Source organism: Heterodontus francisci, chromosome 8, assembly GCF_036365525.1.
Source record: "Heterodontus francisci isolate sHetFra1 chromosome 8, sHetFra1.hap1, whole genome shotgun sequence".
Lineage (NCBI taxonomy): Eukaryota > Metazoa > Chordata > Chondrichthyes > Heterodontiformes > Heterodontidae > Heterodontus > Heterodontus francisci.
The window spans coordinates 4281266-4307332 of NC_090378.1; the positions used below are offsets into that span (position 1 = coordinate 4281266).

A 26067-nucleotide genomic window follows, 5' to 3' on the forward strand; every position below is an offset into this window, starting at 1 on the left:
AATCAGAGATCTCTTCAAAGGACTTCTTGCCTCATGTGCATCCCCAATTTCCAGCCCTCACTCCCTTTACTGGCCTTTACCTTCAGCTGCCTGGGCCAAAGCTGTGGAATTCCTTCCCTCAACCTCTCTGCCTCTCTCTCCTCATGTCAGATGCTCCTTGAAACCTCCGTCTTTGATCAAGCTTTTAGTCACCTGTCCTAATATCTCCTTTTGTGGCAGAGAGTCAGATTTTGTTTGCTAATCGCTCCTTAGGAGCACTTTGGGCACTTTACTATGTTAAGGGTGCTATCGAAATACAAGTTTATGTTGTTGACTTGAACCTTTCAGTCCTCTGGGTTGTGAAAAGGGTAAGTCTTTACACTTTGCATCCGCAGTCTGACGTGAGAGTGAACCCAGTGGGGAGTGATCTTCCAATGTGTTGTTTTCAGGCTTTGACCAGGCTGCACCAGTTAAGACTCCTGGGTCACACTCTGGTGGTGGAGTATGCGAGGGAGCAGGAGCACATAGACCTACTAGAACAGACGCTAATCTCCGATAAAAGCAAACGGTACGTACTTTGAGTCCAGTCATTTTTGTAGCTGATGACTTAGCGCTTGAGTGGATTGTGCACTGGCCTCCGAGATCTCAGTTTGAATCCAGTTCAGAAACGGGCCTCCAGCTGTAAAGGACTTCTTCCAATGCAAGCATGAGGCAGACTCTGATCACATGTCAGCCCTATCTCAGCTGATCATAGAGTCAGAGAGAGATACAGCACTGAAACAGGCCCTTCGGCCCACCGAGTCCAGGCCGACCATCAACCACCCATTTCTACTAATCCTACATTAATCCCATTTTCCCTCTCACATCCCCCCTTCCCTCAATTCTTCCACCACCTACCTACACTAGGGGGCAATTTTTACAATGGCTAATTTGCCTATCAACCCGCAAGTCTTGCATGTGGGAGGAAACCCACACAGACACAGGGAGAACTTGCAGACTCCGCACAGGCAGTACCCAGAATTGAACCCGGGTCGCTGGAGCTGTGAGGCTGCGGTGCTAACCACTGCGCCACTGTGCTGCCCTTGAGGTCATACATTGACCTCAAGCCTGACACTCCCGGTAGAGGACCGAGGGAGTGCTGCCCAGTCGGAGGGTCAATACTGAGAGAGTGCTGCACAGTTAGAGGGTCAGTGCTGAGGGAGTTCTGCCATGTCGGAGGGTCAGTGTTTTTTATTGTTTCATGGGATGTGGGCGTCACTGGCCAGGCCAGCATTTATTGCCCATCCCTAATTGCCCTTGAGAAGGTGGTGGTGAGCTGCCTTCTTGAACCGCTGCAGTCCATGTGAGGAAGGTACACCCACAGTGCTGTTACGAAGGGAGTTCCAGGATTTTGACCCAGCGACAGTGAAGGAACGGTGATATAGTTGCAAGTCAGGATGGTGTGTGACTTGGAGGGGAACATGCAGGTGGTGGTGTTCCCATGCGTTTGCTGCCCAGCGTCCTTCTAGGTGGTAGAGGTTGCGGGTTTGGAAGGTGCTGTCTAAGGAGCCTTGGTGCATTGCGGCAGTGCATCTTGTAGATGGTACACACTGCTACCACTGTGCGTCGGTGGTGGAGGGAGTGAATGTTTGTGGATGGGGTGCCAATCAAGCGGGCTGCTTTGTCCTGGATGGTGTCGAGCTTCTTGAGTGTTTTTGGAACTGCACCCAATCAGGCAAGTGGAGAGTATTCCATCACACTCCTGACTTGTGCCTTGTAGATGGTGGACAGGCTTTGGGGACTCAGGAGGTGAATTACTTGTGGAGAGTATTCCATTCACAGTGAATGTGCTTCTAAACACTTAATTGGCTCTAAAGTGCTTGGATGTACCCTGAGACCACGAAAGCTGTGATATACATGCTGTGCACTGGTTGGGCCAAATGACCCGTTTCTGTGCTGGAAGTTTTATGTAAGTATTTTATTCAGTTCCTAACAGGATTGCAGATTGAAAACTCTCCCTTATTCATAGAAATTGGCAGTGTCAGTTCCTATCCACAGGAGGGCAGCAGAGGCTCTGACATTGGAGCTTTCCTGAGGGTTGCTTCACTCTGTCAAACTTGCTGGGGATCGACCTGCAGTCGGGAGGACCGCAATCCTGCTTGTTCCTGATCCCCACCTTCATGAAACCAAGTCCCATTCACCCATTACCCACTGTGCTCACCACCTACACTGGCTCCTGGTCTGACAAAGCCTCCATTTTAGTATCATTCCTGTGTTCAAATCCCTTTGTTGCCTTACCACCCTATCTCTGTACCCTCCTCCAGCCCCTCCACCCCGCCCTATCTCTGTAACCTCCTCCAGCCCCTCCACCCCGCCCTATCTCTGTAACCTCCTCCAGCCCCTCCACCCCGCCCTATCTCTGTAACCTCCTCCAGCCCCTCCACCCCTCCCTATCTCTGTAACCTCCTCCAACCCCTCCACCCCTCCCTATCTCTGTAACCTCTATCCCTACACCCCTCCCTATCTCTGTAACCTCTATCCCTACACCCCTCCCTATCTCTGTAACCTCTATCCCTACACCCCTCCCTATCTCTCTCACCTCCTCCAGCCCTGCAACCCTTTGTGATCTCGGTGCTCCTCCAATTCTGTCCCCTTGCACATCCTCGATCTCCATCGGTGACCATGCCTTAAGCTGCCTGGGTCCTAAACACTCGGATCCTTCCCTTATGTGCCTCGAGTTAGATGTTGGTTTAAATCCACTCGTGAAGTGTCTTGGGAGCTTTTACAATGTTAATTACACAGTACATTATACAACTGCAAGTTATATTCATGATTTATAAAATGCAGCGATTTTCCTAATATTTTTTATTCTGCTTGTAATTGTAGTGCAGAGAGAGCTTTGATCAACAAAGATGAGAAGAAAGTTCTGAAACCAAAAGTTCCTGTTATTGAGGATGGGATCGCACCAAGCCTGGGGTTAGTAACACATCTTCAAATCAGTAGCCAGTGGAATCGGCACGATACTGATCCTCAATTATTCCACTACGGTGACTCAGCTAGTACCAGCCTTGGCTGAAAAGCTCGGGGTTCAAGTCCCACTCCAGAGACTTGAGCACAAAATCTAGGCTGAAACTCACATTGCTGCACTGTCAGGGGGTCAGCACTGAGGGAGTGCTGCACTGTCAGGGGGTCAGCACTGAGGGAGTGCTGCACTGTCAGGGGGTCAGCACTGAGGGAGTGCTGCACTGTCAGGGGGTCAGCACTGAGGGAGTGCTGCACTGTCAGGGGGTCAGCACTGAGGGAGTGCTGCACTGTCAGGGGGTCAGCACTGAGGGAGTGCTGCACTGTCAGGGGGTCAGCACTGAGGGAGTGCTGCACTGTCAGGGGGTCAGCACTGAGGGAGTGCTGCACTGTCAGGGGGTCAGCACTGAGGGAGTGCTGCACTGTCAGGGGGTCAGCACTGAGGGAGTGCTGCACTGTCAGGGGGTCAGCACTGAGGGAGTGCTGCACTGTCAGGGGGTCAGCACTGAGGGAGTGCTGCACTGTCAGGGGGTCAGCACTGAGGGAGTGCTGCACTGTCAGGGGGTCAGCACTGAGGGAGTGCTGCACTGTCGGGGGGTCAGCACTGAGGGAGTGCTGCACTGTCGGGGGGTCAGCACTGAGGGAGTGCTGCACTGTCGGGGGGTCAGCACTGAGGGAGTGCTGCACTGTCGGGGGGTCAGCACTGAGGGAGTGCTGCACTGTCGGGGGGTCAGCACTGAGGGAGTGCTGCACTGTCGGGGGGTCAGCACTGAGGGAGTGCTGCACTGTCGGGGGGTCAGCACTGAGGGAGTGCTGCACTGTCGGGGGGTCAGCACTGAGGGAGTGCTGCACTGTCGGGGGGTCAGCACTGAGGGAGTGCTGCACTGTCGGGGGGTCAGCACTGAGGGAGTGCTGCACTGTCGGGGGGTCAGCACTGAGGGAGTGCTGCACTGTCGGGGGGTCAGCACTGAGGGAGTGCTGCACTGTCGGGGGGTCAGCACTGAGGGAGTGCTGCACTGTCGGGGGGTCAGCACTGAGGGAGTGCTGCACTGTCGGGGGGTCAGCACTGAGGGAGCGCTGCACTGTCGGGGGGTCAGCACTGAGGGAGCGCTGCACTGTCGGGGGGTCAGCACTGAGGGAGCGCTGCACTGTCGGGGGGTCAGCACTGAGGGAGCGCTGCACTGTCGGGGGGTCAGCACTGAGGGAGCGCTGCACTGTCGGGGGGTCAGCACTGAGGGAGCGCTGCACTGTCGGGGGGTCAGCACTGAGGGAGCGCTGCACTGTCGGGGGGTCAGCACTGAGGGAGCGCTGCACTGTCGGGGGGTCAGTACTGAGGGGCCACGTGGTGAGGAGGTGTTCACTGCCCTGTTGGATTGCTGTGCTGTTCAAGCTGCCATCTTTTAGTTAAGGCATTAGGCCAGGCCAGCATTTATTGTCCATCGCTAATTGCCCTTGAGAAGGTGGTGGTGAGCTGCCTTCTTCAACAGCTGCAGTCCATGTGAGGTAGGTGCACACTGCTGTTAGGAAGGGAGTTCCAGGATTTTGACCCAGCGACAGTGAAGGAACGGTGATATAGTTCCAAGTCAGGATGGTGTGTGACTTGGAGGGGAACTTGCAGGTGGTGGTGTTCCCATGTCTTTGCTGCCCTTGTCCTTCTCGTTGGTCGAGTTCGCGGGTTTGGAAGGTGCTGTCTAAGGAGTCTTGGTCAGTTGCTGTGATGGGTTTTAGTGTTTGGTTGTGGGTGTCAGCAAGTCCTAATTCTGAGCTGTGAAATACTCAGGGCATGAGTTTTGTCCTCCTTGTTTTGCAGGTTGACCTATTCCATAAACCCCTGCCTGAAATACCTGTATCCACCGCCAACCAGTGTCATTTTGGCCAATATCGCCAATGCCATGGCAAGTGTGCCCAAGTTCTATGTGCAGGTAAAAGAATTGATTCATATATTTTAACATTTTGCTGCAAGGGGGATGTCTTAACATTTTGCTTTTACTGAACTGCTTAGTTGAATTACATCCAATATACAGCTCAAAACAGGCCATTCGGTCCAACTGCTCCATGCTGGCATTTAAGCTGCACTCGAGCCTCCTTCCATCCTTCCTCCTCTAATCCCAACATCATATCCTTCGACTCCTTTCTCCCTCGTGTTTACCCAGCATCCCTTTAAATGTATCTATGCTATTCCACTCCCTGTGGTGGCAAGTTTCACATTTCACCACTCAGGAGGGTCAGTACTGAGGGAGTGCTGCACTGTCAGAGGGTCAGTACTGAGAGAGTGCTGCACTGTCAGAGGGTCAGTACTGAGGGAGTGCTGCACTGTCAGAGGGTCAGTACTGAGGGAGTGCTGCACTGTCAGAGGGTCAGTACTGAGGGAGTGCTGCACTGTCAGAGGGTCAGTACTGAGGGAGTGCTGCACTGTCAGAGGGTCAGTACTGAGGGAGTGCTTTACTGTCAGAGGGTCAGTACTGAGGGAGTGCTGCACTGTCAGAGGGTCAGTACTGAGGGAGTGCGGCACTGTCAGAGGGTCAGTACTGAGGGAGTGCTGCACTGTAAGAGGGTCAGTACTGAGGGAGTGCTGCACTGTCAGAGGGTCAGTACTGAGGGAGTGCTGCACTGTCAGAGGGTCAGTACTGAGGGGGTGCTGCACTGTCAGAGGGTCAGTACTGAGGGAGTGCTGCACTGTCAGAGGGTCAGTACTGAGGGAGTGCTGCACTGTCGGAGGGGCAGTACTGAGGGAGTGCTGCACTGTCGGGGAAGTTCTGAGGGAGCGCTGCACTGTCGCAGGGGCAGTACTGAGGGAGCGCTGCACTGTCGCAGGGGCAGTACTGAGGGAGCGCTGCACTGTCGCAGGGGCAGTACTGAGGGAGCGCTGCACTGTCGGGGAAGTTCTGAGGGAGTGCTGCAGTGTCGGAGGGGCAGGACTGAGGGAGTGCTGCACCGTCAGAGGGGCAGTACTGAGGGAGCGCTGCACTGTCGCAGGGGCAGTGCTGAGGGAGTGCTGCACTGTCGGGGAAGTTCTGAGGGAGTGCTGCACCGTCAGAGGGGAGTACTGAGGGAGTGCTGCACTGTCAGAGGGGCAGCGCTGCAGTGTCGGAAGGGCAGTACTGAGGGAGTGCTGCACCGTCAGAGGGACAGTACTGAGGGAGTGCTGCATTGTCACAGGGGCAGTACTGAGGGAGTGCTGCAGTTTTTAAGGGGCAGGACTGAGGGCGCGCTGCAGTGTCAGAGGGGCAGCACTGAGGGAGTGCTGCACTGTTGGATGTGCTGTCTTTCAGAGAAGACATTAAACGGAGACTCCTGTCTCCCCTCTCAGGTGGACAGAATGCATCCCAGGGCCACTCTTTAGAAGAATAGCAGGGGAGTTCTCTCTGGTGTCCTCGGCTAATATTTGTCCCTCAGTCAAAATCGCTAAAAAGATCGATGATCTGAATATAATCCCATTGCTGTTTGTGGGATTTTTTGTGCAGCTTGACTGCCGTGTATGCTGCATTATGACAGTGACTACATTTGAAAAGTACTTCTTTGGTTGTAAAGTGTTTCGGGACGTCCTGAAGTGATGAAATCCCAGCCTTTCTGTACAGACAGTGGTTTGTGTTCATGCAGTAATGAAAATCTTGCAATTGTCCTTGCAGGTTCTGCATCTGATGAACAAAATGAATTTGCCTGCTCCCTTCGGACCAATCACCACTCGCCCTCCAATGGTAACTTGTGAAATGAAAACTGTAAAAATAATACGCCGAGTGTCCAAAGTTATCCCAATGATGTGGGGTTTGAGGAAGGATGTTAAAACCTTGGAGAGGGGTGCGGAGGAGATTTACCAGAACATAGACATAGAAACATAGAAAATAGGAGTAGGCCATTCGGCCCTTCGAGCCTGCTCCGCCATTCATTATGATCATGGCTGATCATCCAACTCAGTAACCTGTTCCCGCTTTCCCCCCATACCCTTTGATCCCTATAGACCCAAGAGCTATATCTAACTCCTTCTTGAAAACATACAATGTTTTGGCCTCAACTGCTTTCTGTGGTAGCGAATTCCACAGGCTCACCACTCTCTGGGTGAAGAAATTTCTCCTCATCTCAGTCCTGAAAGGTTTACCCTGTATCCTTAGACTATGACCCCTGGTTCTGGACTCCCTCACCATTGGGAACATCCTTCCTGCATCTACCCTGTCAAGTCCTGTTAGAATTTTATAGGTTTCTATGAGATCCCCCCTCGCTCTTCTGAACTCCAGCGAATATAATCCTAACCGACTCAATCTCTCCTCATACGTCAATCCCGCCATCCCAGGAATCAGTCTGGTGAACCTTCGCTGCACTCCCTCTATAGCAAGAACATCCTTCCTCAGATAAGGAGACCAAAACTGCACGCTATATTCCAGGTGTGGCCTCACCAAGGCCCTGTATAATTGCAGCAAGACATCCCTGCTCTTGCACTCGAATCCTCTCGCTATGAAGGCCAACATACCATTTGCCTTTTTTACCGCCTGTTGCACCTGCATGCTTACCTTCAGCGACTGGTGTATGATACCAGAGATCAGGGAGTTCAGTTATGTGGAGAGACTGGAGAAGCTGGGATTATTCTTAGAGTAGAGAAGGTTAAGCGGAGATTTAATAGAGGCGTTCAAAATCATGAGGAATTTGATTGAGTAAATAAACTGTTTCCAGTGGCAGGTGGGTTGGTAACCAAAGGACACAGATTGAAGATAATTAGCAAAAGGACCAGAGGGGGAGATGAGAATTTTTTTACACAGTGAGTTGTTGTGATCTGGAATGCGCTGCCTGAAAGGGCGGTGGAAGCAGATTCAATAATAACTTTCAAGAGGGAATTGGATAAATCCTTACACTCTTCGAATGATTGCAACACAACAGAAGACCATTTAGCCCATTGTGTCCATGCTGGACTCTCTGCAAGAGCAGCTCGTCCCACTCCCCAGCCTTTTCCTGCAACCCTGCATTTTCTTTTGTCTTCAGATAATTATCCAATTCTCTTTTGAAAGCCATGATTGAATCTGCCTCCAGCACACACTCAGGCAGTGCATTTCAGATCTGAACCACTCGCTACATGAAACGGTTTTTCCCCGTGTCGCCGTTGCTTCTTTTGCCAATGACCTTAAATCGGTGTCCTCTGGTTCTCAATGCTTCCACCAATGGGAACAGTAGCTCTCAATCTACTCTTCCCAGACCTCTCCTGATTTTGAGCTTCACGACCTAATCTCTCAATCTTCTTTTGAAGGAGAACCGAGCTGGCTTCTCCAATCTGTCCACGTAACTGATGTCTCATCTCCAGAACCATTCTCGTAAATCTTCCCCCTCTAAAGCCTTCCCATCCTTTCTAAAGTGCAGTGCCCAGAAATGGGCACAATACTCCAGTTGAGGCTGAACAAGTGAAATGTGCAGGGCTATGAGGAAAGGACAGGGGAGGTGGGACTAATTGGATAATTCCTTCAAAAAGCTGGCACAGGCATGATGGGCCGAATGTTTTCTTCCTGTGCTGTCAGCTTTGTAAATAGAGGTATAGAGTACAAGAACAAGGAAGTTATGATAAATCTGTATAAAGCACTGGTTCAGACTCAGCTGCAGTATTGTGTCCAGTTCTGGGCACCAAACTTCTAGAAAGAAGTGAAGTCTTTAGAGAGGGTGGAGTAAAGATTAACAAAATGGTTCCAGGGATGAGGGATTTCAGTTACGTGGATAGAATGGAGAAGCTGGGATTGTTCTCCTTGGAGAAGAGAATATTGAGTGAGATGTTCAGAATCATTCGAGGTCTAAACAGAGTCCACAGGGGGAAACTGTTCCCTTTGGCAGAATGATTCAGAACCAGAGGACACTGATTTAAGGTGAATGGCAAAATAACCAGAGGCCACATGAGAAAAAGCATTGTAAAACAGCGTGGGCCAAATGGCCTCCTTCTGTGCCATAAATGACTGTGGTTAGGATCTGAATGCACTGCCTGAAAGATCAAGTCCTTCGAAAGAAAATTGGACAATTATCTGAAGAGAATAAATTTGCAGAGCTACAGGGAAAAGGCGGGGGAGTGGGACTAAGTGAGATGCTCTTGTAAAGAGCTGGCATGGACACAATGGGCCGAATGGCTACCTCCTGTGCTGTAGACATTCTGTGATTCTAAGATCTTATGGTGCAACTGCAAAACTGAGGAGTTCAGCCTCATGTTTGAGTCGAGTGTAATTTTCTTTTGGTGCGAAAGCAATAAGAAAATATTTTGGAAATAAAAGCAACGTGTTGGAAACGCTCAGCAGGTCAGGCAGCGGCCAAGCCGCGGAAAGAGGGACAAAGGTTGTGCTCACGTTTCTGCTTGATCACCCTTTCCTCAGAAGTGGGAGATGTTACAGGCAGTTGGAACTGGAATTGGGGGGGTGGGTGCGTGAGGAATGCTTGGTGGAGGCAGGGGGATTAAATTGCTCCAGGAAGAGACCAAGACTGAGCTGCAAAGTGATTGACAGGTTTGGCCGTTGGAAGCTGATCAGGGGAGCATGTGCAGATTAACCGTCCATTTGGTGAAGAGGCTGCGCTCCCACCCATCGCAGTATGATGGGGGTGGAGCGGGGGTGATCCCTGGGAGGCCCCAATGAGTTTTGTCGGTCGCTCCGGCTTCTCCGGGGCCCACAAAAATAATTGTCCATTTACTTTGCCAGGGCCTACTCTTCAAAGGGTGATCAGATATGGCGCATTGCGTTGTGGGTTCGAGTCCCACTCCAGAGAGCTGAGCACAAACTCCCAGTGCAGTACAGAGGGAGTGCTGCACTGTCGGAGGGTCAGTACTGAGGGAGAGCTGCACCGTCAGCAGGTCAGTACTGAGGGAGTGCTGCACTGTTGGAGGGTCAGTACTGAGGGAGTGCTGCACTGTTGGAGGGTCAGTACTGAGGGAGTGCTGCACTGTCGGAGGGTCAGTACTGAAGGATTGCTGCACTGTTGGAGGGTCAGTACTGAGGGAGTGCTGCACTGTTGGAGGGTCAGTACTGAGGGACAGCTGCACTGTTGGAGGGTCAGTACTGAGGGACAGCTGCACTGTTGGAGGGTCAGTACTGAGGGACAGCTGCACTGTTGGAGGGTCAGTACTGAGGGAGTGCTGCACTGTTGGAGGGTCAGTACTGAGGGACAGCTGCACTGTTGGAGTGTCAGTACTGAGGGAGTGCTGCGCTGCCGGAGGGTCAGTACTGAGGGAGTGCTGCGCTGCCGGAGGGTCAGTACTGAGGGAGAGCTGCGCTGCCGGAGGGTCAGTACTGAGGGAGTGCTGCACCGTCAGCAGGTCAGTACTGAGGGAGTGCTGCACTGTCGGAGGGTCAGTACTGAGGGAGTGCTGCACTGTCGGAGGGTCAGTACTGAGGGAGTGCTGCACTGTCGGAGGGTCAGTACTGAGGGAGTGCTGCACTGTTGGAGGGTCAGTACTGAGGGAGCACTGCACCGAGAGAGGGTCAGTACTGAGGGACAGCTGCACTGTCGGAGGGTCAGTTCCGAGGGCGCGCTGCGCTGCCGGAGGGTCACTACTGAGGGAGAGCTGCTTGTTGCAGGTGACAACTTTAAGATGAGGCTGTAAACTGAAGCCCTGTCTTTTGTCTCAGGTGGATGTAAAATATTCCACCACCATTATTAAGAGCAGGGGAGTTCTCCCCCGTGTCCTGGGACCAATATTTGTCCCTCACTCAACATCATGAAAACAGATTATCTGATCATTATGACGTTGCTGTTTGAGGGAGTTTGCTGTGTGCAAAGTAGCTGCTGTGTTGCCTACATTACAACATTTCAAATTCACTGGAACGAGCTTTGGGAGGTCCTGAGCTGGTGACAGGTGCTACTGAAATGTAAGTATTTCTTTCTTCAAGAAGTGTGGAGCTCTCTCCCACAAAAAACAGACGATGCTAGTTCAAATAATTTTTAATCTGGAGTCGACAGATTTTTGCTAGTGCAGGAACCAACGTGGGTCAGTGGAGTTTGGATACTGATCATCCATGCTCTCGTTTAATGGTGTGACAGGTTTGAGGGGCTGAATGGCCTCCTTCTGTTCCTATAAGCGTTTGGAGCTGTGATTATGTTCATAGAGTTGTTATAATATTTTGAGCTAGCTTCTGTTCCCTGGGTAATTGAAGAATTCTTTTGAACTATGTCTCCTAGTATGAGGAGTACTTTCCTGCTCCTCCACCGATGCCTCCACTACCCCCTGAGGAACCACCTTTGCCAGAGGAAGAGATGGACGTATCCAGTGAGGAAGAATCGGAATATGAAAGTGGGAGTGAAGAGGATAAAGAAAGGTGAGTAAAATAGCAACAGTAAGTTATATAGACAGTGCCTTTAACATAGTCAAGCAAAAGATCTAGAGGAGGCCATTCAGCCCCTCCACTGTTCTTCTATTCAATCAGATCATGGCTGATTTGTAGCTTAACTCTATCCACCCATCATGGTTTTGCAAACCCCAACACCCCCTGCCCAACAACAGAAAGCATTGTTCCCAATTTTGAAATTTCCAGTTGACCCCCAGCCTCAACAGCTTTTTGGGGACGAGTGTTCCAGATCTTCATTCCCCTTTGTATAAAGAAGTGCTTCCTGACATCATCCCTGAACGGCTTAGGCTCTAATTTTAAGGTTACCCCCCCCCCCCCCTTTGTTCTGGACTCCCCTTGCCAGAGGAGATAGTTTCTCTCAATCCCAAGGCACTTCACAGGAATGTAATCAAACCAAATTTGACACTGAGTCACATAAGGAGATATTAGGACAGGTGACCAACAACTTAGTCAAAGAGGTAGGTTTTAAGGAGTGTCTTGAGGAGAGAGGTAGGGAGGTGCAGAGGTTTAGGGAGGAAATTTGAGAGCTTAGGGCCCAGGCAGCTGAAGGCACAGCCATCAATGGTGGAATGATGGAAATTGAGGACTAGCAAGAGGCCTCAATGTTGTTTTCCTTTACATTGGTATTCTTGCGTATTGTCCTGATGAGTGCAAGACGAAAAGCTTCGACAACATGTCTCTATTTTCAGCAATTCTCAAGTTCTGTACGACCAAACAACTATAAGTAAATTATGCTAAACTTTTATAAATCACTGGTTATACCCCAGCTGGAGGATTGTGTCCAATTCTGGGCACCACACATGAGGAAGGATGTCAAGGCCTTAGAGAGGGTGCAGAGGAGATCTACTCGAATGGTCCCAGGGATGAAGGACTTCAGTGACGTGGAGAAGCTGGGATTGTTCTCCTTAGAGCATAGAAAATTAAGGGGCGATATAATAGAGGTGTTCAAAATTATGAGGGGTTTTAGCAGAATAAATAAAGAGAAACTGTTTCCACTGGCAGGAGGGACAGTAACCAGAGGATACAGATTTAAGGCAATTGGCAAAAGAATCGGAAAGGAGATGAATTTATTTTTACACAGTGAGTTGTTGTGATCTGGAATGCGCTGCCTGAAAGGGCGGTGGAAGCAGATTCAATAATAACTTTCAAAAGAGAATTGGATAAATACTTGAAAAGGAAAATAATTGCAGGGCTGTGGGGAAAAAGCAAGGACTAATTGAATATTAATTGGATGTTAATTGTGTTTGAGGGGTATTAAATGGGGCCTGTGTTCATATATAGGAGCAGGCTGAAACTGCGCTTGTTGGGCTGGAGGTTCACGATATGTAATTTTCAATTGACTCCCAGCCTCAACAGCTGAAAGTTAGCATGCAGGTGCAGCAAGCAATTAGGGCAATGCTATGTTGGCCTTCATTGCAAGGGGATTTGAGTACAGAAATAAAGATGTATTGCTTCAATTGTATAGAGCCTTGGTGAGACTGCACCTGGAGTAATGTGTACAGCTTTGGTCTCCTTACCTAAGGAAGGATATACTTGCCATAGAGGGAGTGCAACGGAGGTTCACCAGACTAATCCCTGGGATGGCAGGATTGTCTCAAGAAGGGGGATTGAGGAAAATGGGCCTGTATTCTCTAGAGTTTCGAAGAATGAGAAGTGATCTCATTGAAACTTACAAAATTCTTAGTGTGTGACAGGGTGGATGTGGATAGGATGTTTCCTCTGGCTGGTGAGTCTAGAACAAGGGGACACAGTCTCAGAATAAGGGGCAGTCCATTTAAGACTGAGATGAGGAGGAATTTCTCCTCTCAGAGGGTGATAAATCTTTGGAATTCTCTGCCCCAGAGAGGTGTGGAAGCTCAATCATTGAGTATGTTCAAGACAGAAATAGACAGATTTCTGAATACTAACGATAGCAATGGATATGGGATAGTGGGGAAAAATGGCATAGAGGTATGTGATCAGCCAAGATCTGTTTGAATGGCGGAGCAGGCTTGACGGGCCGAATGGTCGACTCCTATTTCTTGTGATCCCATGAGTTCCAGATTTCCGCACCCCTTTGTGTGAGGAAATGCTTCCTGACATCATCCCTGAACGGCCTGGCTCTAATTTTAAGCTTCTGCCACATAAGGAGATATTAGGACAGGTGACCAAAAGCTTGGTCAAAGAGATAATGTGTATCTGTGTAAATAGGTTTGTATGTATATAAAGACTTGCCTTCACTGACTGGCTATCTGAGTTCTAATAAGTGGGGCTAGCTGGACAGCTCTTTCAAAGAGGCACAGTGGACAACTGGCCTCCTGTGTGGTCTGACTCGAAACAGGAGTAACATTCACGTCACACAAGTGCCAGGCAATGACCATCTCCAACAAGAGAGAATCTAATCATCTCCCCTTGACATTCAATGGCATTACCATCGCTGACTCCTCCACTATCAACATCCTATGGGCTACCATTGACCAGAAACTGAACTGGAGTAGCCATATAAATACCGTGGCTACAAGAACAGGACAGAGGCTAGGAATCCTGAGGCGAGTAACTCACCTCCTGACTCCCCAAAGCCTGGCCACTATCTACAAGGCACAAGTCAGGAGTGTGATGGAATACTCTCCACTTACCTGGATGGGTGCAGTTCCAACAACACTCGAGAAGCTCGACACCATCCAACACAAAGCAGCCCGTTTGATTGGCACCGCATCTACAAACATTCACTCCCTCCACCACCGACGCACAGTGGCAGCAGTGTGTACCTTCTACAAGATGCACTGCAGCAACTCACCAAGGCTCCTTAGACAGCACCTTCCAAACCCATGACCTCTACCAACTAGAAGGACAAGGGCAGCAAATGCATGGGAACATCACCACCTGCAAGTTCCCCTCCAAGCCACACACCATCCTGACTTGGAACTATATCGCCGTTCCTTCACTGTCGCTGGGTCAAAATCCTGGAACTCCCTTCCTAACAGCACTGTGGGTGTACCTACCCCACATGGACTGCAGCGGTTCAAGAAGGCAGCTCACCACCACCTTCTCAAGGGCAATTAGGGATGAGCAATAAATACTGGCCTGGCCAGTGACGCCCACATCACATGAATGAATTACAAAAAAGGAGAGTGGGATTAGAACAGGTGGCTCGTGGTGGTGTGCAGGGAGGCACGAGTATAGACTCGGTAGCTCAGGGTCCTGATTCAGTGTGGGAACATTCTGGTTGCTTATCTACCATCTGTCAGTTTTCTCACTATGATCAGTTTAGCAACTTTACTTTCCTTTTCTGGTTCAAGGCCCCTTTGATTAATGTTCAACATGTGTTTGTAGCATCACACAGTTGCCTCAATAGGTAAAGGAAAAAAGGTATTTCATTCATAGAGCGCCTCTCACAGCCTCAGAATATCCCAAAGCAGTTTATAGCCATTTAAGTACTTTTTGAAGTACTATTGTAAAGTAGGAATTACAGCAGCCAATTTGTGCACAGCAAGGGATAAATGTTGGTCAGGGCACAGGGGCAAACTGCCCTGCTCTTTGAAATAGTGCTCTTGGATGTTTTACATCCAGCTGAGAGGGCAGACGAGGCCTTCAGTTTAACATCAGGTCTTAAAGGCAGCATCTTGACAGTGTGGCACACACCCTCAATGCTATATTCAGAATGCCAGCCTGAATTAGGTATTCAAAGTTCTAGAGTGCAACTTGAGCCCACACCCTTCTGACTCAGCAGAGAATGCTGCCCACTGACACCCAAAGGGATAGAATTATACAGCACAGAAGGAGGCCATTCAGTCCATCAAGTCTAGGCCATTCTTTTGAAGAGCTATGCAATTAGTCACACTCCCCTGCTCTCTCGCGATATCCCTGCAATTTTTTCTCTTTCAAGTATTTATCCATTTCCCTTTTTAAAAAAAAATGCCCCTCATGTAATCTCTGGTTCTTTTACCAATTACCTTAAATCTGTGTCCCTCTGCTTATTGACCCTGCTGTCACTGGAAACAGTATCTCCTTATTTACTCTGAAAATCCTTCATGATTTTGAACACGTTTATTAAATCTCCTCCTAACGTTCTCTGCTCTAAGGGGAACCATGCCAGCTTCTCCAACCTCTCTAAGTGACTAAACCTTCATCCTTGGAAATCTGTTTGACAGCCAAAACCTTTCCTTTTTCTCTGCAGAATGATACGATTGATGGGATTAGCCTCACTTCCACCAAAAGGGACACAGAAGAGAAAACGGGTTTCAGTCCGGAAACGACCCAGATTAAAGGACTTGATTAATGTGCCAAAAGCACCTACGAAAAGGTAAGAATCAATAAACTAACTCTGCTGCTTGGAACTTAAAACAATCGTAGAAACCTACAGCGCAGAATGAGGCCATTTGGCCCATTGTACCTGTGCCAGCTCTTTGAAAGAGTTATCCAATTAGTCCCACTCCCCTGCTCTTTCCTCATAGTCCTGCAAATTTCTCCTTTTCAAGTATTTATCCAATTCCCTTTTGAAAGTTATTATTGAATCTGCTTCCACCGCCCTTTCAGGCAGCGCGTTCCAGATCACAACAACTCACTGTGTGAAAATAAAATCCTCATCTCCCCCACTTCTGTAATGAATATAAAATTTAATGTTTGGCTCATCTATACTGTTTTTTTAACAAATGTAATACTACATCAGTATGGAATCTATTGCAAGTTCAGGGATATTTCATCGAATGGACTCCTATTCCAGGCAGAATCTTGCACCGGAGCTCTAATCTGCACTTGCTGGCTTATAGTGAGCCATCTATTGGCAGTACTACACTGCACACACTGTGACATCTCTTAACACTGCACCCCTAACCGGTGACTAACTGCTAACACTCCACTGAAGTCCCAGCAAGCCGCTCAGTTGTATCATCACTGTTTCACGAGCAACAAGGGATGGGCATTAAATGCTGGCCTTGTAGTGAAGCCCATATCCTGGCAATGAATATTAAAAAAAAAATAGTGAATAGAAATGTAAATATGGAGTGTTCTCAACTCAATCCTTTGACCAAAAATATAAAAGTTGTTTTCTAAAACAGCTGAGGGTTTTTCTTGCCTCATATCTGGGTCTATTGTAGATTATGTGATAGATTACATGGAATTTCCAACACAGAAACAGGCTGTTCGGCCCAACTGGTGTTTATGCTGCTCATGAGCCTCCTCCCACCTTCTTCTTCTCACCCTATCAGTATATCCTTCTAAGCTGCATGAAGTAATGTATGAAAGAGATATAAGGCAGCACAGAATCCACTGAAGGCTCATTTCTATCCTTCCCTCCCCACCCCTTATTAAATTGTAAAATCTGAAGGCAGGAAAGTATAACTTCGGAAATTAGAAAATGCTGGTGTTTGAAAATATCTATGTCCCCAAAATTGGCTCACCTTCAAACGGTTTAATCTGTAATTTTCATTTAATCTTCTCGGTGAAGTTTTATACAAATTGCATATGATACACCGTGAAGTTCAAATACATCGTTGCATTTTCAGAATGTGTGTGTGTCACAGGAAGAGGCAGAGTGCTCAGTCGATTTATTTTCCCACCCTCCCCCGCCATTCCTGATGACTGTGTTTAGCGAACAAATCCATTTTCCTGGTAACGTAGTAAAAGAGGAAGAGTGTGAAATATTAGATATGATAAGCATAATGAGAGAGGAAGTACGAGAGCATCTGACATCCTTGAAAGTGGATAAATCACCAGGACCAGGTGGATTGTATCCCAGGTTGTTAAAGGAAGCCAGGGAGGAAGTAGCAGATGCTCTAAGGATCATTTTCAAATCCTCACTAGATACAGGTGAGGTACCAGAGGATTGGACATCTGTGAACATTGTACCGTTGTTTAAAAAGGGTGTGAGGTACAGGCAAATAATTATAGGCCGGTCAGTCTGACCTCGGTGGTGAGTTAACTTATTAGAATCAATTCTGAGAGAAAGGATAAACTGTCACTTAGAAAGGCACAGATTAATCAGGGATAGTCAGCATGGATTTGTTAAGGGACGGTCGTGTCTTACTAACTTAATTGAATTTTTTGAGTAAGTAACAAGGAGGATTGATGAAGGTAGTGCAGTGGATGTGGTCTACATGGATTTTAATAAGGCATTTGACAAAGTCCCACATGGCAGACTGATCAGTAAAATGAAAGCCCATGGGATACAGGGGAATGTGGCAGGTTGGATAGAGAATTGGCTCAGTGCCAGGAAACAAAGGGTAATAGTCGGCGGATGATTTTGCGAATGGAAAGCGGTTTCCAGTGGCGTTCCACAGGGCTCAGTGTTGGGACCCTTGCTGTTTGTGGTATATATTAATGATTTGGACTTAAATGTGGGAGGCAGGATTGTGAAGTTTGCAGATGACACAAAAATTGGCTGTGTAGTTGATTGTGAAGAGGATAGCTGTAGACTCCAGAATGATATCAATGGTTTGGTTGAGTGGGTGGAAAAGTGGCAAATGGAATTCAATCCACAGAAGTGTGAGGTTATGCATTTGGAGAGGGCAGACAAAGCGAGGGAATACACAATAAACGGGAGGATATTGAGAGAGGTTGAGGAAGTGAGAGACCTTGGAGTGCATGTCCACAGGTCCCTGAAGGTGGCAGGACAGGTAGATAGAGTGGTGAAGAAGGCATAGGGAATGCTTACCTTTATTGGCCGAGGTATAGAATACAAAAGCAGGGATGTAATGCTGGAACTGTATAAAACGTTGGTTCGGCCACAGCTGGAGTATTGTGTACAGTTCTGGTCACCACATTACAGGAAGGACATAATTACTCTGGAGAGAGTACAGAGGAGATTTACAAGAATGTTGCCAGGGCTTGAAAGTTGCAGCTATGAGGAAAGATTGGATAGGCTAGGGTTATTTTCCTTAGAACAGAGGAGGCTGAGGGTTGACTTAATAGAGGTGTACAAATTATGATGGGCCTAGATAGAGTAGACAGGAAGGACCTGTTTCCTTTAGCGGAGAGGTCAATTCCAAGGGGGCACAGATTTAAGGTGATTGGTAGAGGGATTAGAGGGGACATGAGGAAAAACCTTTTCACCCAGAGGGTGGTGGGTGTCTGGAATTCACTGCCTGGATCGGTGGTGGAGGCAGAAAACCTCAATTCATTTAAAAGGTACCTGGACCTGCACCTGAAATGCTGTAACCTGCGAGGCTATGGACCAGGTGATGGAAGGTGGGATTAGATTGGGCAGCTAGTTTTTTTGGCCGCGCAGACACGATGGGCTGAATGGTCTCTTTCTGTGGTTCTAATGTGTGATTAGCAGGATGTTCGAAGGATAACTGGATGGAGCTTGGGCATTCTTAGTCTCGCAATTCCCTGTTTATGTAGCAAAACTCAGTGGCCATTCAACACAGTGAAATCTAACAAGCAGCAGTTAGCTGGATGTAAAGTCCGCACCATCCTAGTTGATCCCACACAGCTGCTCATATCGTGCAAATGCCACTTAGCATTTGCCAGCACCCCAGGCGACTCTTAAACCATGTTAAGTGGGCTTGGAGCAGCTGATCACAGAACCTCTTCCTTTGCCATCCCTGCTCTCAAACTCCAAGCTTGGTTTTATAATCAGGTTTAAACATCTCAGTTTAACGATGAACTCGTCCTTCGACTGTACTCAGAACTACCTGTACTATCATCACATTGCCTGCCAACTCCAGGATCTTGGCCATTGACTGTTTGATCTTAGAAGTTGAGGGTTAATGAGTGAACGGTCTTGTATGTTTGAGCAAAAAGCTTTCCAGGATAAACAGGAATGTAACCAGGCGCCTAAGTAGAGAGATAGGTGACTAGGATGACATCAAGCATGAGTGATAAAAGTAACACAAATTAAAGGGTACAATTCTAAAGGAGGTGCAGGAGCAGAAAGACCTGGGGATATATGTGCACAAATCACTGAAGTTGGCAGGGCAGGTTGAGAAAGTGGTCAATGAAGCATATGGTATCCTGGGAATTATAAATAGGGGCATGGAGTACAAAAACAAGGAAGTTATGATAAAACTGTGTAAAACACTGGTTCAGCCTCAACTGGAGTATGGTGTCCAGCACTGGGCACCACACTGCAGGAAGAATATTAAGGCATTAGAGAAGGTGCAGAAAAGTTTCACGAGAATGATGCCAGGGATGAGGAATTTCATTTATGTGGGTAGGTTGGAGAAGCTTGGCCTGTTCTTGAAGAAAAGATTAAGAGGAGATTTGATAGAGGTGTTCAAAATCATGAGGAGTCTGGACAGCGTAGATAGAGAGAAACTGATCCCATTGCCAGAGGACCCAGAACCTTTCTTTGGCCTCTTTATCTTGAGAGACAATGGATAAGCGCCTGGAGGTGGTCAGTGGTTTGTGAAGCAGCGCCTGAAGTGGCTATAAAGGCCAATTCTAGAGTGACAGGCTCTTCCACAGGTGCTGCAGAAAAATTTGTTTGTCGGGGCTGTTACACAGTTGGCTCTCCCCTTGCGCCTCTGTCTTTTTTCCTGCCAACTGCTAAGTCTCTTCGATTTGCCACACTTTAGCCCCGCCTTTATGGCTGCCCGCCAGCTCTGGCGAATGCTGGCAACTGACTCCCACGAATTGTGATCAATGTCACAGGATTTCATGTCGCATTTGCAGAGGTCTTTAAAGCGGAGACATGGACAGCCGGTGGGTCTGATACCAGTGATGAGCTCACTGTACAATGTGTCCTTGGGGATCCTGCCATCTTCCATGTGGCTCACATGACCAAGCCATCTCAAGCGCCGCTGACTCAGTAGTGTGTATAAGCTGGGGATGTTGGCCGCCTCAAGGACTTCTGTGTTGGAGATACGGTCCTGCCACCTGATGCCAAGGATTCTCCGGAGGCAGCGAAGATGGAATGAATTGAGACGTCGCTCTTGGCTGACATACGTTGTCCAGGCCTCGCTGCCATAGAGCAAGGTACTGAGGACACAGGCTTGATACACTCGGACTTTTGTGTTCCGTGTCAGTGCGCCATTTTCCCCACACACTCTTGGCCAGTCTGGACATAGCAGTGGAAGCCTTTCCCATGCGCTTGTTGATTTCTGCATCAAGAGACAGGTTACTGGTGATAGTTGAGCCTAGGTAGGTGAACTCTTGAACCACTTCCAGAGCGTGGTCGCCGATATTGATGGATGGAGCATTTCTGACGTCCTGTCCCATGATGTTCGTTTTCTTGAGGCTGATGGTTAGGCCAAATTCGTTGCAGGCAGTCGCAAACCTGTCGATGAGACTCTGCAGGCACTCTTCAGTGTGAGATGTTAAAGCAGCATCGTCAGCAAAGAGGAGTTCCCTAATGAGGACTTTCCGTACTTTGGTCTTCGCTCTTGGATGGGCAAGGTTGAACAGCCTGCCCCCTGATCTTGTGTGGAGGAAAATTCCTTCTTCTGACGACTTGAACGCATGTGAAAGTAGCAGGGAGAAGAAAATTCCAAACAGTGTGGGTGCGAGAACACAGCCCTGTTTCACGCCACTCAGGATAGGAAAGGGGTCTGATGAGGTGACGCTATGTTGAATTGTGCCTTTCATATTGTCATGGAATGAGGTGATGATACTTAGTAGCTTTGGTGGACATCCAATCTTTTCTAGTAGTCTGAAGAGACCACATCTGCTGACGAGGTCAAAGGCTTTGGTGAGATCAATGAAAGCAACGTAGAGGGGCATCTGTTGTTCACGGCATTTCTCCTGTATCTGACGAAGGGAGAACAGCATGTTAATGGTGGATCTGTCTGCACAAAAGCCACACTGTGCCTCAGGGTAGACACGCTCGGCCAGCTTCTTGGAGCCTGTTTAGAGCGACTCGAGCAAAGACTTTCCCCACTATGCTGAGCAGGGAGATTCCACGGTAGTTGTTGCAGTCACCGCGGTCACCTTTGTTTTTATAGAGGGTGATGATATTGGCATCGCGCATGTCCTGGGGTACTGCTCCCTCGTCCCAGCACAGGCATAGCAGTTCATGTAGTGCTGAGAGTATAGCAGGCTTGGCACTCTTGATTATTTCAGGGGTAATGCCGTCCTTCCCAGGGGCTTTTCCGCTGGCTAGAGAATCAATGGCATCACTGAGTTCCGATTTGGTTGGCTGTATGTCCAGCTCATCCATGACTGGTAGAGGCTGGGCTGCATTGAGGGCAGTCTCAGTGACAACATTCTCCCTAGAGTACAGTTCTAGGTTGTGCTCAACCCAGCGGTCCATTTGCTTGCGTTGGTCAGTGATTATGTCCCCTGATTTAGATTTGAGGGGGCCGATCTTCTTGATGGTTGGCCCAAGAGCTCTCTTAATGCCATCATACATTCCTCTGATGTTTCTGGTGTCTGAGGCCAGCTGAATATGACTGCATAGGTGTTGCCAGTAGTCATTTGCGCAGCGCCTAGCTGTTCTTTGTGCAGTGCTTCTGGCTGCTTTAAGTGCTGCGGATGTTAAATCGCTGGGGGCTTTCTTGTAGTTCGACAGTGCAATGCGCTTAGCGGCTATGACAGGTTCCAGCTCTTCATTATGAGATTGAAACCAGTCTGCATTTCTCTTCGCACTTTTGCCGTAGGTGGTCAAAGCTGACTCATAGATGGCGTCTCTGATGTGGGCCCACTTGGTCTCAGCATCCCCTGTAGGAGTGTTTTGAAGGGCTGTTACAAGTGAATTTAGAAATTTTTGTAACAGCTGTGGATGAGAAATTCTGCTCGTGTTGATGCGTGGGTGGCCCTTCTGCTTGGAATGATGCAACTTCTTTGGTTTGAGTCTAACCTTGCTGCACACCAGGGAGTGGTCGGTGTCGCAGTCCGCACTGTGGAAGCTGCGTGTGATTTGAACACTGTTTAAGGAGGCTCGCCTTGTGACGATGAGGTCTAGCTGGTGCCAACAACGCGATCTTGGGTTCCTCCATGAAACCTGGTGACGGTTTAGTGTGAAAGAACGAGTTGGTGATGCAGAGGTTATGGTAGGTACACAACTCAAGCAGTCTCTGCCCGTTCTCATTCATCCTTCCAACGCCATAGCGCCCAAGGCAGGAGGGCCATGAGTTATGGTCGGCCCCAACCCTGGCATTAAAGTCCCCCAGCAGGAATAGGTGTTCGGTGTTGGGGATGCTACTAATGATATTATGGAGTTCCTCGTAGAACTGGTCTTTAGCTTCAGGTGGGGAGCAGAGTGTTGGAGCATAGATGCTGAGTAGGTGTACTGGACCAGAGGTGGTGAGCAGTCGGATGGTCAGTATGCGTTCCGAGCCATTTGAGGGAGGCTCTATCATGCTGAGCAAGGAGTTTCTGATGGCGAAGCCCACTCCATGCTGGCTTGGTTCTTCAGGATCCCTGCCCTCCCAGAAGGTGGTGTAGTCTTGCTCTGCGAGAGATCCACTCGCGGGGAGGCGAGTCTCCTGAAGTGCTGCAATGTCTACATTGTGTCTACTGAGCTCGTTGTTAATGATGGCGGGCTTCCAAGAATTGTTGATTTGTGTAAGGTCTTCCGACAGGCCAGGACACACAGTTCTGACGTTCCAGCTTGCAAAACGAAGGGCTGGTACCTTCTTTCCTTTTTTTGTTGTGCTGTTTGGTGTGGTGTTACAGTCCACTTGTCAGGCAATGACCCTGAGCTCCAAGCACCCATTGAAGCAGGTGGACTGTGGCGGGACAGAACCTTATTGACCGGGGGCTGCCCGATTTGAGGTGGGCGGTAGCTGTCCAGTGAGATGCGATGATCTCTCCCACCGACAAAGGCAACCTGTGGCGCCCAATCTTTACGCCAGTTGAGCTGGACTTATAACCCGTAACTGCTGCCTTCCGTGTTGTTTCAGTCGCTGTGAGACGACTGTGGAGTGACCTCTCCATGGCGCATGCCTGGGTGAATGTATGGAGGTTGAGAGTTGCCCAATTGTCAAAACCCCCCTCTCGGCCTTTCTGGTGGGGTCCAAAGGAGTGCAGAGCACGACGTTTGGCAACAGTATGGCTGCAGGAACTGCCGGAAACATGCCAAAGGTGACACATGACCGCCTACGGGGTTCTGCTCCGGATTTTCTGTTAGGGTTTACTTCCTTAGCCCTGGTCTCTCCCGAGACGCCCACAAGGCAGTGGGGATGTTAAGGCCCCTGCTCAGGGGTAGGTGGATGCTGGTGGGACGAGGGGGAGGGGTGGAGGGAAGGGGGTGCGAAGGGGAGCTGGGAAAGGGGGCTGTAAGGCGGCGGTGGGGGTGGGTAAGCTCCCTAGGAAGCTCCCTTGCTGTTCAACTCTATCCATGGCCATCTGCTCCCATTCTTAGTGTTTTCTCCCCCAATGTACCCTCTTACACAGTTTAAACTCCCCTGGCTCTTTAATCAGTTCATTTTAGCCCTAACTACAAGCTATCAGCTAGTTTATGTTGCCTGGGCCCACTGCCCTCCCCCAGCCATACCTGCTCTTTGTTTTCTCAATGAAATTGAACGAAATCCGGATGAAACTGAAAAGTACAGCTGCTGATACTTTGATCTCCGATCCTGCTGTCTACACCGTCCGGAGTGTCCGCGGCCACGGCGTGCGGTAAGTCCATTGTAGAGAAGAAGGAGCAGCGGGACCCTAGGGAAATAAGTCTATCACAGAGGGGAAGCCCCGAACACGCAAAAAGCCACGAACGGCTCCTCGGCCGCAATTTCAAAGCGCTCGCGGGAGATGGCTCAGAGAGCATCTGCAGCGCACTGTCAGCAATGCTGGTACCGGTGCATGAGGATGTCGCTCACCTTCCAGGCGTCGATGGTGGGAACTGAGGAAATGGCTTATTACCTGCACCCCCTTTTCCCCCCCCTTCCCCTTCCCAGCTCCACTTTCTCAGCTCACCGCCCCCCCCTCGCACCATCTTCCCCCTGCACCCCCTACCCCCTTACAACCCAGAACCAGAGGACACTGATTTAAGGTGATTGGCAAAAGAAGTAACGGTGAGATGAGGAAAAACGTTTTTACACAGCAAGTGTTTATGATCTGGAATGCACTGTCTGAGAGTGTGGTGGAGGCAGATTCAATCACTGCTTTCAAAATGGAACTGGATAATTATCTGAAGGGAAAAAATTTTCAGGGCTACGGGAAAAAGGCAGAGGAGTAGGACAAGGTGTGTCGCTCTTGCAGAGAGCCGGCACAGACATGATGGGCTGAATGGCCTCCTTTTGTGTTGTAACCATTCCATGATTCTATGTATAACTTCAGTGGCGAGAGTAATAATCAGGCAGAGGGAGCCGATTAACTATTAGTACAGAAGCTGAGATGTTCATAAAACTACTCTTCAAAAGATTCAGAATCGCACAGGTTAGGAAGTTGAGTATTGCTGAAAATAGAGACATGTTGTCCAAGCTTTTCATCTTGCGCTCATGAGGACAATCTGCAAGAATACCAGTGTAAGGGAAAACAACAACTTTATACAGTATGAGAAGAGATTTCTTTGCGTACTGGAAGCTACATATATTAATACATAGAGCCCTGTTCTTTGCAGACAGAAAGAACATGTACAAACATTGTGCTGTTTCAACTGAACACAATAAGTGACAGCCATTTGCTGGTTCATTCCTCTGGGCAATGTCTTGACCAATCAGAGTCAAGCTGCCTAGTTTAAATTTCAAACAAAGCTTGGCAGTTAACTGTTGGTCACTGTAAACTGGTGCATTCTCCATGGCAACACTTCTTCCAATCAGAATGTACTTGCCAATCAATCAGCGTTCTCTTATACAGTATAAAGTTGTTGTTTTCCCTTACATTGGTATTCTTGCAGATTGTCCTGATGAGTGCAAGACAAAAAGCTTTCAGCAATAGAGTCATAGAGTTTTACAGCACAGAAACAGGCCCTTTGGCCCATAGTGCTGGCCATCCAGCACCTATCTATTCTAATCCCATATTCCTGCACTTGGCCCATAGCCTTGTATGCTATGGCGTTTCAAGTGCTCATTTAAATACTTCTTAAATGTTGTGATGGTTCCTGCCTCTTCCACCCCTTCAGGCAGTGTGTTCCAGAATCCAACCACCCTCTGGGTGAAAAAGTTTTCCTCAAATCCCCTCTAAACCTCCTGTCCCTTACCTTAAATCTATGCCCCTAGTTATTGCCTCCTCCACTAAGGGAAAAAATTTCTTCCTATGTACTCTATGCCCCTCATAATTTTGTATACCTCAATCATGTCCCCCCTCAGCCGCCTTCTCTGCTCCAAAGAAAACAACCCTAGCCTATCCAGTCTCTCTTCATAACTGAAATGCTCCAGCCCAGGCAACATCCTGGTGAATCTCCTCTGCACCCTCTTCAGCGCAATCACGTCCTTCCTTTAGTGTGGCGATGATAGCTATGATATCATACTGCCATGTGTCCATCTGTGCCCCAGCCCACGTACTTCACCTGCTGCTCTCCCTGCACCGAAACAGACACCCCCGAACACTGCCAAACTCCTTCCTGAATACTCAAGTTCTGTACTACCAAATGACTATAGGTCAGTAAGTGTTGTTTGAGGGAAGTGTCTTTGAAGTTAACAGCTGAGACAGTTTATGTAAACAGATGGTTCTCAAAGGATTGAGGAACAAGTACCTTGTCAGGTCTTACCTGTGACTTGGAAACTAAGTGTTTTAAAGAAACATGGTTTTCAAGAGTTAGTTGGAGAGCTCAAAGAACAGTAAAACTAAGAAGCTGCTCTCTCTATCAATCACCTGTGTCGTATCTGAATAGATTCTAGTCTGTATACACCTCTATCAGGTGCTTCATGCTTATTGAAATGTGTTGGTGTGCAGTACAGCAGGAAGGAGAGAGATTAACCATTGTTCCAACATATGACCCAACCCTGACCCTGGAGTAAAATGTCTTTCACTCACACAGGTGGAGGATTGTTGT

At 48.7% G+C, this 26067-nt stretch overlaps 1 protein-coding gene across 3 annotated transcripts in view; it reads left to right on the plus strand.

Moving 5' to 3' along the window:
• The window catches only part of rnpc3 (RNA-binding region (RNP1, RRM) containing 3), a 54393-nt gene that overhangs the window by 9075 nt on the left and 19251 nt on the right, over positions 1-26067 (plus strand). For all 3 annotated transcript variants that reach the window (XM_068036559.1, XM_068036560.1, XM_068036562.1), the window contains exons 4-9: positions 429-547; positions 2845-2934; positions 4790-4901; positions 6609-6677; positions 11110-11246; positions 15433-15558. In XM_068036559.1, the coding sequence (XP_067892660.1) occupies positions 429-547; positions 2845-2934; positions 4790-4901; positions 6609-6677; positions 11110-11246; positions 15433-15558 (653 nt within the window). The remainder of the gene's footprint in view (positions 1-428; positions 548-2844; positions 2935-4789; positions 4902-6608; positions 6678-11109; positions 11247-15432; positions 15559-26067) is intronic.